Source organism: Myxocyprinus asiaticus, chromosome 25 (assembly GCF_019703515.2).
Source record: "Myxocyprinus asiaticus isolate MX2 ecotype Aquarium Trade chromosome 25, UBuf_Myxa_2, whole genome shotgun sequence".
Taxonomy (NCBI): domain Eukaryota; kingdom Metazoa; phylum Chordata; class Actinopteri; order Cypriniformes; family Catostomidae; genus Myxocyprinus; species Myxocyprinus asiaticus.
Window position 1 is genome coordinate 25,215,509 of NC_059368.1, and position 16,787 is coordinate 25,232,295.

The following is a 16,787-nucleotide window of genomic DNA, read 5'->3' on the forward strand; positions in this document are numbered from 1 at the left end:
TCCTAAAATTCTAACATCATATTTTGTGTTTCACAGAAGTCATTTGGGTTTTAAACAACATCAGGGTGAGTAAATGATGACAGAATTTTCATTTTTAAGTCAACTATCCCTTTCAGGTCATCACTGCATTGACAGTCACTCAGTCTTTTCTAGCCTTGAGAATAATTGGTCTTTCACACAGAATGTCCAAGTGTGTCTGTCAATGTAACCGAAGAGATCAGCATGACCTTACAATGCATGTGCTTTTTGTGTGTGCGTGATACTACTGACGCAAGTCTAACGTATGAGTTTGAATTTGCAAAGTTAGAAGATTAATGAGTACAAATAACAGGCTGGGAAAATAAATGAATGTGCATTTTGCTTGTCAATGGGTGTCCATTACCAGCATTTTTATATAATCTAGAGTTCGCCCCATTTGCTTCAAAGTTAGTGTTAATGAATAAGGAAGCACTGCTCTGAAATGGTCACATTATATGGTGGATTTACATGCTGCGAATGTAAATTTCTATCAGTGAGTTTAGAAATACAACTGACGTCAACTGATTTGGCTGGCTAACAAAAATATATTTATATATACTCTCTAAAATTTAATCTGCTTGAAATGGTGGGCGGGTACAAGAGGTAGTATCAGGCAACATAATTTAAACATGACAATTAAGAGAAAAAGAGTTTAAAATAGCCAATGTTTAAACCACCTCTTTAAAAATTTGCACCAAAAATGGGTCAATCCAGATTATGGGTTTGATAAATCCAACAAAATCGAAAACTTGTAATAATTAGTAAGAAATGGCGAAATCTCAAGATACCGTATGACTTGGCTTGTGCAAATAGGTACGACCTTTAATCCATAGAAACTAAAAAACAATACGCATTTCAAATCGACACAAAACAGGCATCAAATTTTAGCTACCTTTTAATCCAACACTATTTAAAAAAAGGAAAAATCTGTGAACAAATCTGGTTACTCATTCCACATTTATTTATGCAGTACAAATGACTGATGCATTAACCTGTAATATAACCTGTAATATAATTCCCTCATCTTGTTCCAAACCACGTTCTTCCTTTGTACACAAAAGTTATTTTCCTATTACCAGCATGGTTAGGTTTAGGGTCTGGGTAAGGGGTTAAACTTTTTGGTTAGGTTAGGTTTGGGTTAGGGGTTACATTTAAAAATTGTTTGTTGATTCATTTATTTTCTCTACGAGTCGTATGTTTTAGTATGACCCAACTATGAGACCAGGTAGGATTAATTTTTGTTTTGTTGCTAAACGATAAGGGCAAGTTATATGTGTCAGTTTCTTTCATCAATTAACTCATTCATTTGTCACAAAAAGAATACATTTTTTTTTTTTTTTACGACATGAATCTAGTAAAGTTTGTCTGCCTCAGAGCCATAGAAGCACCATATTACGTAGAAATTGCAAATGATTGCTTTGGTCGCATTTTAAGGGACACCAGCAAGTGTCAGTTACCGCAAAATGCGTCACTGGATCTTCCACTACAGCCTTGTGCGTGACATGGTGCCAGCATAAGAGCGTGTGTACTGGATCACGACTCTGAATGACCCCATTCCACACCTGCCTTTAAGCTTAAACTTGGTGTATTTATATGGACCCTCTGCACAGTTATGAGACTCACTTTGACACACTCACGCACCACACACATTTTCTATGGCTTTAAAGTGAGAACAGAGGGATGTAATTGTTGTGAAGCCACACAAACATGACCATTAGTCATGGCACACTCAGAGTGTGGTACTTTCTTCTGTTATCTGCAGGGCACATGATCTAACGGTCTACAACGACTCACTTGTTTTGATCCTGCGAATCATATGAGTAAAGTGAAACAGCACTAATATGAACAATTAGATGTAGCTAAATGTGTCTTTCCCTAAAGACCTCTCAGTGACATTTATCCAATGAAAACAATGCAATACTTGTGTTACAAATGTGCTTCTCTCTCCGACACACACAGAGTGGATGTGCAGACACTGTAAATGACTAATCATTAACTTTAACAGTGTTTGTGTTGTGTGTGAGAGAGACAGAGTATGAAGAGAATGGTCTTTGTCTCTATTCTGCTATCTTTCTTCCCCCTTTAATGCAAACACGCACACATTGCCACCACAACAATGTAATAAAGATGTCTATTGATTCAAGAAAACTCGTTTCAGAGGGCAATAATGATCACAAACTAGACAGCATACACTGAAGCTCAATGTGTCCTGAATGAACACTCGATGAGGTGTTATTGTTAAATGTAAAGTATGGTAAGGATTGGTAAAAGTAGAGTACATCTTGGAGTATGGATACAAGTGACGTATTTTACAATAAACTTTGATTTACATGTACAACAAAATGCTGATAACTTTTATGCTGAATTTCTCCATTGTGTTCACACACTTGAAGTAACTACAAGAATGCCGGAAAGTGTTTACATGCTAAGCGAAATTGGGGTAATGGGTAAAAATCTAGGTATGTTGATCGTTTTTTGCTTAATGACCTTACCTCAGTAAAAGAACACTGTTTAAAGCATTTACATGACCCTATATGTTGTTGGGATTTTAAGCAAAATCAGATTGTGCATGTAAACACTCTTTTGCTTTTGGCAATAATCAAAAGCCAATATGAGTTGGAAGCCACCAAAATCAGAAGTTTTGCCCACACTGCACACTTGTCTGTTTGCACTTTTAAAGCAGCCCAGAACTGTTAAACACACACTTGGCCTAGATATGATCAATGAAATGTTTATCAGTGGATATCAAAGATGTGGACTTGAGACTCCTGTCTTAAACACAGGTGAAAATGTTGACGTCTTTTTGCTTTACTTGGCAAATGTTTGGATACTTAAGAGTACATTTTGCCAATTTTGCCAATCACAATTACTTGTGAGTTGACTCACATTTGAGGTAATGACTCACGGGTCATTCCATAACAGACAGAGCTTCGACCAAATTGCTGTCAGATGGTCGCTGGGTACAGAGATTTGGAAAGTTCCAAATATGTGTGTGTGGGGGGCAACAAGAAACTTCATGTCAGAACAAGTTAGTTCAGCATGACAGCTTCATAATGCAGTTGACTTCTGGATACTTAAAAAGATAGGCTAATCCTAAATTATAGGTTAAATTAAAGTGAAATTGTTTGCTTTACTAATATTGTTTTATTTTTCCCACTTATAAATGTTTCCTTAATTTATAAAAAGTGTTTCTTCAGTCATATATATATTATTAGTAATACTTGAACTTGTGTGCAGAACTTGAAATAACTTGACTAGAACTCCTTATCCCGAAACATGATGCAAGATCTGACTTTGACTTGGCCAATGTCTGTCAGATGTGTGTTGATAGAGGCTGTGTCTCATTTGGAAGGCTGCACGCTAGGTAGCGTCCTTTGAGGGCTGCAGTATACCAAGTGTCCTCCTTTAAACAAATCTCGTTTAAACGAGACGGCCTTCGTAGGACAAACGGAAATGTAACGTAACATGGTTGCTATGACAGTACACCACGCTTTAACAAGGGCAAGCGCTTTGAGTGAGAAGGGAACAAAGTCCCTCTGGCAGGGAATGTATGAGGTACATTTTAGGAGAGTTATAATGATGTAAAGAGAAAAGAAAATAGATTTTACAGGTGTACTTTTAGTCTAATACTTTATTTTAATTATATATTAATATAATTATACATATTATATACTCTGCACCCATCTACTGAGGTACTTCAACTTGGGAATTAACATTACTTGCGTTTGAACATCATATTTACGGGCAAATTGGCGTAATATTTTTTAGACATTTCCGTTGAAGCAAAGAATTGTGGGTTGTGAGTGCCCACGAAGGATACACCTCATGCATCCTCCGAATTCCCGTGAAAGAAAGTCGCATTTGAAGTGTCCTACATGACGTATGCGGCCGACAAATGCGACCTCCGGAGGACGCATCCTTCCAAACGAGACACAGCCAGAGTGTGATGAGGAGGAGTACGGGGCCGGGCCTTGACTAAGTGCAGTGGGATGCGGCAGTTCGAGAGAGAGACAGCCACACGCAGCTGCCGTGTGTGCATTTGTGTTGTGTGTCTTTTTGTTCACTACTGCTCTGGGCCACTCTCTCTCTCTCGAACTGCCGCATCCCGATGCACTTATCCCTCACCTCGGCTGATTAGCCCGATTGGGGGCCGGGCGTGCATAGTCACGGCCCGGCCCGGCCCTCCTCCTAGTCACATAGAGGCTAAATGGTTTGCAGCTATTAAGGTGGCATTCATTTTTTTCATCCAGATCTATTAAATTATTAAAAAATACATTGTATTACCTATTTTATAATGAACAAGCTTTCAATTACTGAGCCCAAATTCATTTTGAGCTCTAGTCTTATTTTTCTGGGGCTTAAAGCCAAAAATGTCATATGGTGTAACTGTCTGGAGACAAAAAAAAAAAAAAAATCTTGAAAATAAGAAATGTTGGCATGAGTAGAGCACAATAATCTTTTATTATTATAGCTTTAAAAAAATGAAGCAGTGGAACAATTTTATTTTAAAATAAGATTAATGTTTTAAAAACTTGTGTCCAACCAAATAAAATGAATGTGGTGTGACGTACATGTAACTACATACATAAACTAAAAATGAACAATACTTTTACAGCATTTATTAATCTTAGACAATGTTAATTTCAACATATACGAATACATTCTTAAAATCAAAAGTTGAATTTGTCATCATTAGTTAATACACTATGAACTAACAATGAATAATTGTATTTTTATTTACTAGCATTAACAAATATTAATAAATGCTGTAAAAAATATAAGCTGTGTCCCAAACGACACACTGTACACTATGCAATTTTAAAATATACTATGCACTCAACCATGTAATGTATGAATTTTCAAAGTGTATTATCACCTCAAATGGAACACAACGTTTTTTTAGTACACGGAAGCATTCATCGTTTAACAGCTGACGGAATTGACGTTTCAAACGCACGTGATGTGTTGCCGCCAGCTTTAGCAAGTTAGCAAACATCAGTTCAACCAAAGTCTTTCTAGCTTTAACACTTGTATCTTAACACACATATCCACACAGCTTGTGGTGATGGTAAAGCATTCAACTCACATTTGTAAGGTGCTGGATCCACTGAAGCTTCGCCAACTGCTACATTCTTCATTATTTACAATTGTTTTGTCAGACCAGCAGTGCAGCCAGGTAACTTCGCCCCTTCCGCTATCTATGGCAAGCCGCGTGCGCTGAGCGCATGAACTGTCTAACATTCCACAATCCGTTTTGACGGTTGAAAAAGTGCATCATCCGGGTACTTGAAGTACACTCCTTTTTGCTGCATTTTCAGTGTAAACGTACTACTCATAGAATAGTGCAGAAGTGTGTGGTTTGGGACGCACCTATACTGTTAATTGTTTTTTTCATGATACCTAATGCAATAACTAATGTTAATGAATGGAACCTTAATGTAAAGTGTTACCAAGTAGTATTATGAAACTTAAAGATTTACTATTATTGTTAAACAGAGTGTAAAGTTTGTTAAAGAAAGAAAAGAGAATTAAAATCAAATGCAAATAGCTGTTCTAATTGGCATAAGTATGTATTGGGTTTTTAACAGTTGGTCACTGTACACATGCAAAAGTACTGTTTGCTCGTGTAATCCTAATAGTTGGCAAAATAAACCATAAGCGGATATAGAAATTCTTTCTCTTCTGGGAAAACCAATGCAAAAATATTTATGACTTTTCTGGCACTAGAAAGATTTCTGACAAATCAAATGCTCTCTAGAATGGGAAATATTCCTCCCAATAATAACCTGCAACTGACTATATGAAAACAAATCATGGTTTATGGTTGTGACATAACTAAAGCCTATCAGCTATTAAATAAGGGACAAGATATGTCCCACATAACGTCCCGTTTCAATAGGAAATATTTTAACCCTGGAAAGAAGACTGCACTCATCAAGAAATTTTCATGGGGTCTTTAAGAAGCCGTATCAAGTTAAAAAGACAACTTCTATTCTAAATGTTTTAGAATGCAATTGAACGTGTCCTGTGTGAATGGCAACTTAAAGTTAATGTACGGTTCAGACATGAGAAACTGACAGGACTCTTCAAGAGATCTAAACTTTTTGAGAAGGTACTGTAAGAAAACCCAGATTGTGCAAGCACCATATGGTGATAGTTTGTAGTCCTTGTTCTCGACTGTATGTGCTGTCTCCAGTTACTTCACCTGGAAACCTTTGAGAGAGGAAAGCGGAGATGTAGCTCTGTTCAGTGTGGCGGTAATCCAGGGATTAGTCAGAAAAATTCCACACCGCTGCCATACAATGGCCCATATCACTGTCACTCAACAGGCCCGACCAGTTAGAAAGAAGCCAGGCGTATTGAGGCCAGTCAGGATGGGCATGTTTAATTTCATGCCATTCACTGTTGTCGCTATAGCAACTGGCCATGGGTGTGTCATATTTGCAAGTTAGAGGAAAGGATAGCTGTTTATGATCATAGATAATAAGACTGTTTAATATGAGCAGTCTGTCTCCACTGTTACTGTAACCATGGTTACGATGTCGCGCAAAAGATGCTTTTATGGAGGTGGAGGACAAGAACACTCTTGTTTCTCAATGACAGTTGGTTACAAATAAACTGAAGATCATTTAGCAAAACATTTCTCTGTATATAATGTGGAGATGTTTATAACCTATTTGATTGCTGCATTGTATTCTAATATTTAGTGGAGCTTGTGGCCATTATTAATAGATGGGGTCAGCTGAGGACTCACCGATCTATGCTGGAGGTCATTTTTGTAGTGTGTTCAGGGTCGCAGTTGTAGAGAGTGGACCTTTAAGCATGAGGTAGACATTTGTACATTAACCTGGGTAACAAAAAAGGGCAAAAGAACCCCAGAATTTAGTTCATGCAATAATAAATGCATTTATTTAAAGAGATACAGTAGTTCTCCCAAGAATTCTGTCATCATTTATTTACACTCTACCATGGAACACACTTTTAGCCTCAGTCCCCATTCACTGTCACTGCATGGAAAAAAAAGATGCAATGAAAGTGAATGGTGACTGAGGCTAACATTCTGCAGGCAATAACTTTTTTTGTTTTACACTGCAAAAATTCATACAGGTTTGAAACAGCATGAGGGTGAGTAAATGATGTCAGAATTTTAATGTTTGGGTGAAATATCCATTTAAACTGTCAGTTATCATGAAATAATGGCAACTGTTTCACTTACTATTTTTAAAATATAGTAGGCAGTATAGAGTAAATACTGCACAGTATTACTTTAGTAAGCTCACATTCCATTTTGAACATAGCCAATGTCTTTTTTTCTTTCCTTTGTGTACTTTCCAGCATTTACACTTCTGCTCTAGCTTTAATACTATGGTTTATGGTATTTGGTATTGAGGAACTACTAATATTGTTGACTCCTGTATGATAAATTGCTGGTACTTTTCCTCATTTATAAGTTGCTTTGGATAAAAGTGTCTGCTAAATGATTAAATGTAAATATAATTAAAAATGTTGCATGAGGAAACAACACAACTCAATGATCCTTTCAAAAGCAAACTTACCTCCAGCCATGCTTGCTCTAAGGAAGGAAGAGGAGCTTGCCACAGTATGTAGGGTAAGGGCAGTCGGTGGGCAAGATAGAAAGTGTGTGTGAATATTGATGATTTTGAGTATAGGGTCTCTGAGAGGACCTGAAGGTCAAGGTTTAAAATTCTGCTGTGGATCCCTGTGGGGTGTGGGTGCTTTCCGTCGGGTGTGAGACTGGAGGTACCACATGTTAGCACTAGCCATGCACTTCCTAAGAAAAACAGAACAAGGGGACTGGTTATCAATGTCCTATATGTATGACTTCACATTTTACATAATTTCTATGCATGTGGGCCCTGAGGTTAACCTATTATTATGGTAAGCAAAAGGAATAAAAAACTAAAATGAAGTATGGGAATTATGTAGAGATCAAAAAACAAATCAAACCATCTTATAGAGTTTAGCGTCTTCAAAGTAGCCCCCCTTTATTTTGTTGCCCTAAAACCACAGTTTGAAAGATTTTCCAAAAGAATCAAAAAATGAAATATGATTTCTGTAAGTTATCAAATACATACAGGTGCATCTCAATAAATTAGAATGTCGTGGAAAAGTTCATTTATTTCAGTAATTCAACTCAAATTGTGAAACTCGTGTATTAAATAAATTCATTGCTTACAGACTGAAGTAGTTTAAGTCTTTGGTTCTTTTAATTGTGATGATTTTGGCTCACATTTAACAAAAACCCACCAATTCACTATCTCAAAAAATTAGAATATGGTGACATGCCAATCAGCTAATCAACTCAAAACACCTGCAAAGGTTTCCTGAGCCTTCAAAATGGTCTCTCAGTTTGGTTCACTAGGCTACACAATCATGGGGAAGACTGCTGATCTGACAGTTGTCCAGAAGACAATCATTGACACCCTTCACAAGGAGGGTAAGCCACAAACATTCATTGCCAAAGAAGCTGGCTGTTCACAGAGTGCTGTATCCAAGCATGTTAACAGAAAGTTGAGTGGAAGGAAAAAGTGTGGAAGAAAAAGATGCACAACCAACCGAGAGAACCGCAGCCTAATGATTGTCAAGCAAAATCGATTCAAGAATTTGGGTGAACTTCACAAGGAATGGACTGAGGCTGGGGTCAAGGCATCAAGAGCCACCACACACAGACATGTCAAGGAATTTGGCTACAGTTGTTGTATTCCTCTTGTTAAGCCACTCCTGAACCACAGACAATGTCAGAGGCGTCTTACCTGGGCTAAGGAGAAGAAGATCTGGACTGTTGCCCAGTGTTCCAAAGTCCTCTTTTCAGATGAGAGCAAGTTTTGTATTTCATTTGGAAACCAAGGTCCTAGAGTCTGGAGGAAGGGTGGAGAAGCTCATAGCCCAAGTTGCTTGAAGTCCAGTGTTAAGTTTCCACAGTCTGTGATGATTTGGGGTGCAATGTCATCTGCTGGTGTTGGTCCATTGTGTTTTTTGAAAACCAAAGTCACTGCACCCGTTTACCAAGAAATTTTGGAGCACTTCATGCTTCCTTCTGCTGACCAGCTTTTTAAAGATGCTGATTTCATTTTCCAGCAGGATTTGGCACCTGCCCACACTGCCAAAAGCACCAAAAGTTGGTTAAATGACCATGGTGTTGGTGTGCTTGACTGGCCAGCAAACTCACCAGACCTGAACCCCATAGAGAATCTATGGGGTATTGTCAAGAGGAAAATGAGAAACAAGAGACCAAAAAATGCAGATGAGCTGAAGGCCACTGTCAAAGAAACCTGGGCTTCCATACCACCTCAGCAGTGCCACAAACTGATCACCTCCATGCCACGCCGAATTGAGGCAGTAATTAAAGCAAAAGGAGCCCCTACCAAGTATTGAGTACATATACAGTAAATTAACATACTTTCCAGAAGGCCAACAATTCACTAAAAATGTTTTTTTTATTGGTCTTATGATGTATTCTAATTTTTTGAGATAGTGAATTGGTGGGTTTTTGTTAAATGTGAGCCAAAATCGTCACAATTAAAAGAACCAAAGACTTAAACTACTTCAGTCTGTGTGCATATAATTTATTTAATGCACGAGTTTCACAATTTGAGCTGAATTACTGAAATAAATTAACTTTTCCACGACATTCTAATTTATTGAGATGCACCTGTACATCTCTTTTATGCACTGCTTATTGCTGCTGTAAGCCTCAAATAGCTAAAAACTTTATATCTGCTTTTACCTTAGGTAGCTGTCTAAACAATTAGCCATTTTTTACTTGTCTGTGCGCTTGTTTGGCTGAATAATCCAATGTTATATCTTAGATGTCCAGAACAAAATATGCCATCCAGCAGGAAATGCATGCTAAACAAATCATCCTAAAAATATGCTTTTGACTATTGATGATAAAATGTTATATATCATTGCAAATATGAGGATTTCTAATGACGCCTAGATTGAGCTTCTAGTCCACTCAGAGGCCGAGACATTCAATGAAACAATGAGGGTGGTGCATGAACTGAAAATTAGACTGAATGTCTATGGACGAGCAAATCAGTGAGGACTAAAATGCGTTAGAGCGCCACCTACATTTCAGATCTGTTTATTGTGATGAAATGTGATAGAGAAAAAATATTTTTTCTAGTACTTGCTGCCATCTAGTGAAACAAAATAAGACTTTTCAAAGTGAGATAGAGTGAACAGAACCTGAATTACATGCTTTCAAAAAAAAAAAAAAGATTACAATAAATTCTGTTTATCATAAGATTATAAACAAATACAATATTCTTTATGAATAATTGGAGTCTTTATTATATTTTTGCATTTAGTCCACAGTGTGTGTAAATGGTGAGCTTTTAAATTTGAGTGTGAAAAATTGCAGACGGCAGCCCAAAAATGCATCAGAGTTTAATGAGTCAAGCATTAGCATTTAGATCAGAGGTGCCCAAATTTTTTCCTATGGAGGGAAAAAAAATCAATCTTGATTGAGGGCTGTGGGCCAAAAGAGAACATTGCATTATAACAAACTCAGGGGCTGGAATTTATTTCTGAAAATGATGATGGGGTGGGGTGGGGAATTCACCCCCTTACATATGGGGGGCATTGCATAAAATGCTGTTACTAAAACAAATGTTTTTTTTCTCATTTCACATATTTCCAAATATTTTGGCTATTACATTAATAGCCCACAAATATCAAATGCACAGACACAGTAGATGTAGATGACAGCATTTCTCCAGATTTGAAATGTGGAGCTTATATATATATATATATATATATATATATATATATATATATATATATATATATATATATATATATATATATATATATATAACTCTGCAACTCCTTCAAGCTAATTTAATAAAACAATGAACATTTGTCAGAGATATGAAGTGGTTCATGTTCTGTAAAATTATTATTGTATCATTAATAAAGTTTTATTTATCATCAAGGCTATTTAACACATCCAGATATTATTTTTGTTAATATTATTATTAACTACATTGTAGCACTTGATAATTTTAGTGCGTGAGCATGACACCGAACTGATGCAAAGCATGAGAAGTGGAGCGCCCGTCTGTGCGCGTTTATGGCGTGAGCATCCGCCACTGACTCGGCACCATCTGCACAACGGACGACACGAAACAAATAATGTACAGCGAAAATTCAAATGAAGAACGTGATGGATATATTAATTTGGAACTATATAAGATTGCATGGGAATTTTTTAGCCCAGAGCCTCCGTTCATTTCCGACCCTGGATGGAACTAGATGTGGAGATGAGAGATGTAACAGGTGTTTAAGTGTCTCTCTTCATCATGCAGCTGGTACATTACACAAAGTATTTTTGCCATTTCTGCCTTTCTTGCAAATGTGCTGCATTATGAAAAATGAGGGAGCGCCAAGATATGAAAGGCATTCGCCATCATGTGCTTGCAATGTTAACAGCTTTGTTGATTATAAACAGGAATGATATAGTTTTATCGCGTCGCTCGGTTACGGAAACGTGGTATAACACCATTTGCATGTTGAATTAACAGGTCTAGAAAGGTTTATACATCTGTAACATCTTAAGTTCAGTATCTATGCGACAAAGCACTTTTTCACTTCGCGCGCTCACACTTATGACACTGCGACGGTGAGACAGAGCAGATTTATTTGCACAGCTTCTGGAATTACAGTTTGATACAAAAACAAGTTTATTGATTTGTTCATCTGTATCTATTGGTTTACTAATATAGAGACTAATTTGCAGCTGCACTGTAAAGTGAACAGAAGTGTGCGGGAATTACCTGCATTATGGACGTGGAAATTGCGGGAATTATTTAAATTGTGCACAATAGCCGCAATCCCCACACCGAATTACAGGCTCTGCAAACTGTTTTATATTAAAATATAAAAGTTGCCCTTGTTCCCATCCTTTATAATTTCATTATAAAAATAAATAAATAAATAAAAAAAACACAACATTACTCTGCAATCTGCTAAATTAATGCAATGAAAACTGCCTCAATAGCATTTTTTCCCCCACTCTTGTCATATACTTCAAGGTGGGCCAAATCAAAGGTCATCCTAGAGTTGCCCTAGTTTGGGCATCTCTGTTCTAGAGACTGTTGTGTGTGAAAATCCCAGGATATCAGCAGTTACAGAAATACTCAAACCAGCCCATCTGGCACCAACAATCATGCCACGGCCCAAATCACTGAGATCACATTTTTTCACATTCTGATGGTTGATGTGAACATTAACTGAAGCTCCTGACCCATATCTGCATGATTTTATGCACTGCACTGCTGGCACACAATTGGCTGATTAGATAATTCCATGGATGATTGTTAGTGCCAGGCGGGCTGGTTTGAGTATTTCTGTAACTGCTGATCTCCTGGGATTTTCACACACAACAGTCTCTAGAATTTACTCTGAATGGTTCTAAAAACAAAAAACATCCAGTGAGCTGCAGTTCTGCAGATGGAAATGCCTTGTTGATGAGAGAGGTCAACAGAGAATGGCCAGACTGGTTCGAACTGACAAAGTCTACGGTAACTCAGATAACCGCTCTGTACATTTGTGGTGAGAAGAATATAATCTCAGAAAGCTATTCTGAGATGCGGGTTGGCGCTATTTTGGCGGCACCAGGGGGACCTACACATTATTAGGCAGGTGGTTTTAATGTTGTGACTGATCGGTGTATAAACACCCCTCTCTCATTGGCCCTCCTCCGCTCTGTTAGGATGTGAGAGAACTCAATAGATAGATGTGTTTACTGCTGGAATCTTCTAAACCAACTCATCAGTTCACTATGGGTGCTTCTCATCTTGCTTCTCCGAGCTCCGTGTCGTAAATCAGTATATCGTGAACACGAATTCGGACACTGGCAAGGGTGTTCATCCACTAAACAATGGGACACTTATGAATCAATCACCTGTGACACAATAATGAGGTCCCTCATTCAAGCGCAGCTGTTCATAATAAACAAAATGTTTAGGTAGTGAATGTTTCAGTGCACTGGATCGATTTTGCAATTGGGACAGCCCTAAAAATGGCCGACTCCTTGGTCAGTGACCTGACTACTGAACTAGGAAGCTGATTGAGATGCATCCAATGGCACCCCTGAGATTGTGTGAGTGTGTGGGGTGTGTATCTGTGTGTGATTGATTGAATGATTTCCCTGCATTAAATATAGGCTTTTAGGCTTGTAGTGCATATGTAAGTTGTGACGTTAAACTGGGTTAAAATTTGCAGCACAAACAGTTGCAGTGTTTGTGCTGCATGTCTTTACTTCCCAGTGTGTGCGTCTCAGCCATGGCTAGTTTTAAATGTCGACCGTGGTTGCTTATAGACCGACTGTCATGGTAATGATGGTGCAGTCATCCCCACTCTCGCCCTGTGCGAGCATTTGACACTCAACAACAGACGCAATCCCAGCTTTCCTCTGGAGTGGTACTTTTTCTTTGTCACTATCATCACAGTTTCACTCGCCACACCCATCATCAACATGCTTGTGAAAGCTCTCAGTATGAAAGCTTTCCGTTTTATGTAAAGAGTCAGCAATGGAAACATTTTATATGATATGTTTACAGTTTGTGGTTCAGTTCATTTTGTGCATGTTGTCAATATTCAGCCTTTTAATAGCGAGAGAGAGGTGCTTCCACACATCCTTAATGTCATCTAGGTTTCATTATGTTCCCATGCAATTTTCTCTAGGCTGGTCGATTAGTCTTCCAAAAACCTGCTAGTCGATTGGTGGGGTTGACTACCACTAGTTTATCTGCTTTGCATTTTTTTCTTATATGCAGTACTCTGCAAAAGTCTTAGATGTTTCACAAAAACATTTGTCTTTAGATGGCCATTTGAAATAACTTTTGTATGCCATTAAGAAATATCAATGCACTTGCAAAGTTTTTCTAAATGTCTTGGTGTAACGTGAATAGAAAATGTGAATTGCTCTGAGAAATCCCTTTCCTTCCTTAGATGGAAAAGGGGAAGGAAAGTCACTTTTAGATGATAAGGAGAATTTGTATGCCATAGTGTGTTGACAGTTTGACCAACGTTATCTAGAATAAGGGAACTAAAAATGAAGATAAAGTAGCACATACTGCCATTAGAAAAGAACATTTGCACATTTCCATAGAAAAATGTGTTGACGAGAACTGTATGAAGGGAAGAAGAGAGCAGAGCTATAAATGGAAACTAGTTCAATTCATACCCAAGCAAGGAAATCACTGGGCTGCAGGTTTTGGCATAAGGGATTCCTCACCATGGACCGTATTCATTGCACATACTAGGCACTTTTCTGAGCTTTAGCCATGATTCTTAGGTTTTGTCATTTTTTTTTATTTTTAGAAAAAAACATTTACTTCTTACAATACTATACACATTGCTATACATGTGCATCACAAAATCATAATTAGTTTGTGATTAAAACTGTGGCAATAGCATGAGAGAGTCTGAACCTGTGGGAATAGTTTCAATATATCTTGCTTGGTTCGCTTCACTTTTGTCCTGTACGACACACACCTCATAGAAGCAGTTCAGACCGCAATGAGAAATTAGTTTACACTTATTTAGATGACCTGGCGCTTCACTGATTTAACTGTAGGAAATGAACATACTGTATATGAACAAAAATATTGACACAGGGATCCAAAGTATCCATGCAATAGTGTGATACAAAGAATTGTGATATATCTAGCTGATTGTGTCATTATAGATTGCTGTAGGTTTTGCAGATCACAAAGAACCGCTCCGTTGAAGAGGTTTTCCAGATAATTGTGTAGATTACCGCATGAGTAATGAAGAAAATGCTGAGAGAGAGAATATTAGAGGGAAACTCTGCAATGGAGGAATTCAGCACATCTATTTTTACCCTGGTTGGGTGAGAGTGGTTGCTATGGCATTGCCGATGGGCACCGTTGTCATGCCGGCATCTCTGTGCGTGCAGAGCACCGCTGAAGATCCACTCTGGAGTGACTCACATCCTCAGAGCTTTACTGACCTACATCTGAGAGAGAACACACACACACACACACACACACACGCACACACACACACACAGTGAGCTTGCAGAGACTTGGTCTATGTGAGAGAGGGAAATAAGAGAGTGGGAATGTGTAGGCACCTTGCATGAATTTATTAAAAATGGAAAGCAGACTCTGCGGTGGAAAAAAAAATAATGTGGACAGAAAAGGAGCAGAAAAAGCCATGTTTGTGTTACCTTGAGACTATGGATACAGTTTGCAACGTGTGTATGACTGAGTTTGTGTTGCAATGAGAAATTATTCATAGAGTTTGACTTTGAAGATGTATGGGCACTTTGATGTGAAAATGGCATGACTGAAGGAAATAAATCACCCAAGAATGAAAATTCTGTCATTATTTTCAATTCTAGGTGTTGCAACGCTCTTCAATCGTGACTATATTCACAATATAACGAAATGATTGCATCTAGCCTGTGTTTGCCTTCAGAAATCAAAATAGGGTGTCGTGTTCAATTAATACAATTGCGTGAACTAATGCCATTTTGGTGTCAAAATGGCAACATCATTTTTGAATCTGAAATAGGGCTGGGTAATATACTGAATATTCACAATCATGCGCGGCTCGTCTATATGGCAGGTAGGGCAGAGCCCCACCTAAATATTCGTCCACTTGAAAACATAGATCCACTCTGTAAAATGCTAATAATGTAATTTGTTAACCAGTAAATATGTTCAGAATGCTGACATGTATTTTAAAGCAGGCATAGTATAAGTTTTTATTCTATTTTTAAGTTGTAATGAAGCCGTAACCTCAGTTACACTATGCTTGATATAGATATACGTGCATGTGAGGCAGAGAATCTGCTGCCCTCCCAAATTCCACAGCACCCTTCATTTTTCCAATGAAAATCTGTGGTCAAATATGGTCCTGCAATGAGCCCTCACTGAGACCCATTGGGGCAGAAATTAATCTACCCATAAACATAGTGCCAAATCAAAGTTAACTTTAGTATTAGTGCGCGCTAGCAGTGTGAGCAGTGTGTTTTATCTTCGGCAGCAATTTAGACACCCCTGTCTCAAAGAATCTGTCAAACACCCCACCATAAAGAATCAGCAACAGACTCCTTTATAGTTGTACTGTCCTTTAATCTGTCCACAACACCTTACAAATAAACATGCGGAATATGCATAATAATGGGAATACTGCTTACAGCAGGCGATTTTAAGTCCAATAATGCCTAAAATGGACATTTATTGTTGAATGCGGTGAATTTGTACTCACACAATGCTTTAAATAATGAGGATGATTTAAGACGCAATAGAAACTACACGTAAACATACCACGCGCCATCAGCACGCTTAAAAAACTTGCATCTCTCAATTCATCCTTTTAAAAGCACCACAGCTAAAAATGTTAACCTCACTAGATGGTTGTTTGTGGAACATCCTGTCCCATGTGTAGGATGTGTGGCTATATATATATATGACTTTTGCCTGCATGTTTTCCATCTGTCATCCTAGATCAGTCATTCAGATGCTCCCAAACAGCCGATTTAAGTCGCTTTTTCGGTGAATACAAGTCTGGTAGATGGAATTCCTGTTATATTTGGGAGTTTGTGTATTTAAGCCCCAGTGTCACTTGAATTGACAGTTCACGTTCAGTCTGTGACACCTGGCCAAGCACTACGGAAACACCATCTGTAACCATAGCAACAGCTGCTCTAACAACTCAGGCACAAGCAAAGACAGAGGCTTACACTGAAAAACTCTTTCACATTATAT

At 38.0% G+C, this 16,787-nt stretch overlaps 1 protein-coding gene across 8 annotated transcripts in view; it reads right to left on the reverse strand.

The window, feature by feature from the left end:
* LOC127415739 (circadian locomoter output cycles protein kaput-like) overlaps nucleotides 1–16,787 on the reverse strand; it is a 91,714-nt gene that overhangs the window by 33,472 nt on the left and 41,455 nt on the right. For 6 of the 8 annotated variants that reach the window (XM_051654612.1, XM_051654607.1, XM_051654608.1 and 3 more), the window contains 3 exons: nucleotides 14,894–15,028; nucleotides 7,575–7,810; nucleotides 6,773–6,865 (listed from right to left, as the gene is read on the reverse strand). In XM_051654612.1, coding sequence (XP_051510572.1) covers nucleotides 6,773–6,792 — 20 coding nt within the window. In that variant the 5' untranslated portion in view covers nucleotides 6,793–6,865; nucleotides 7,575–7,810; nucleotides 14,894–15,028. The remainder of the gene's footprint in view (nucleotides 1–6,772; nucleotides 6,866–7,574; nucleotides 7,811–14,893; nucleotides 15,029–16,787) is intronic. The other 2 variants (XM_051654609.1, XM_051654611.1) reach the window with 1 other exon arrangement.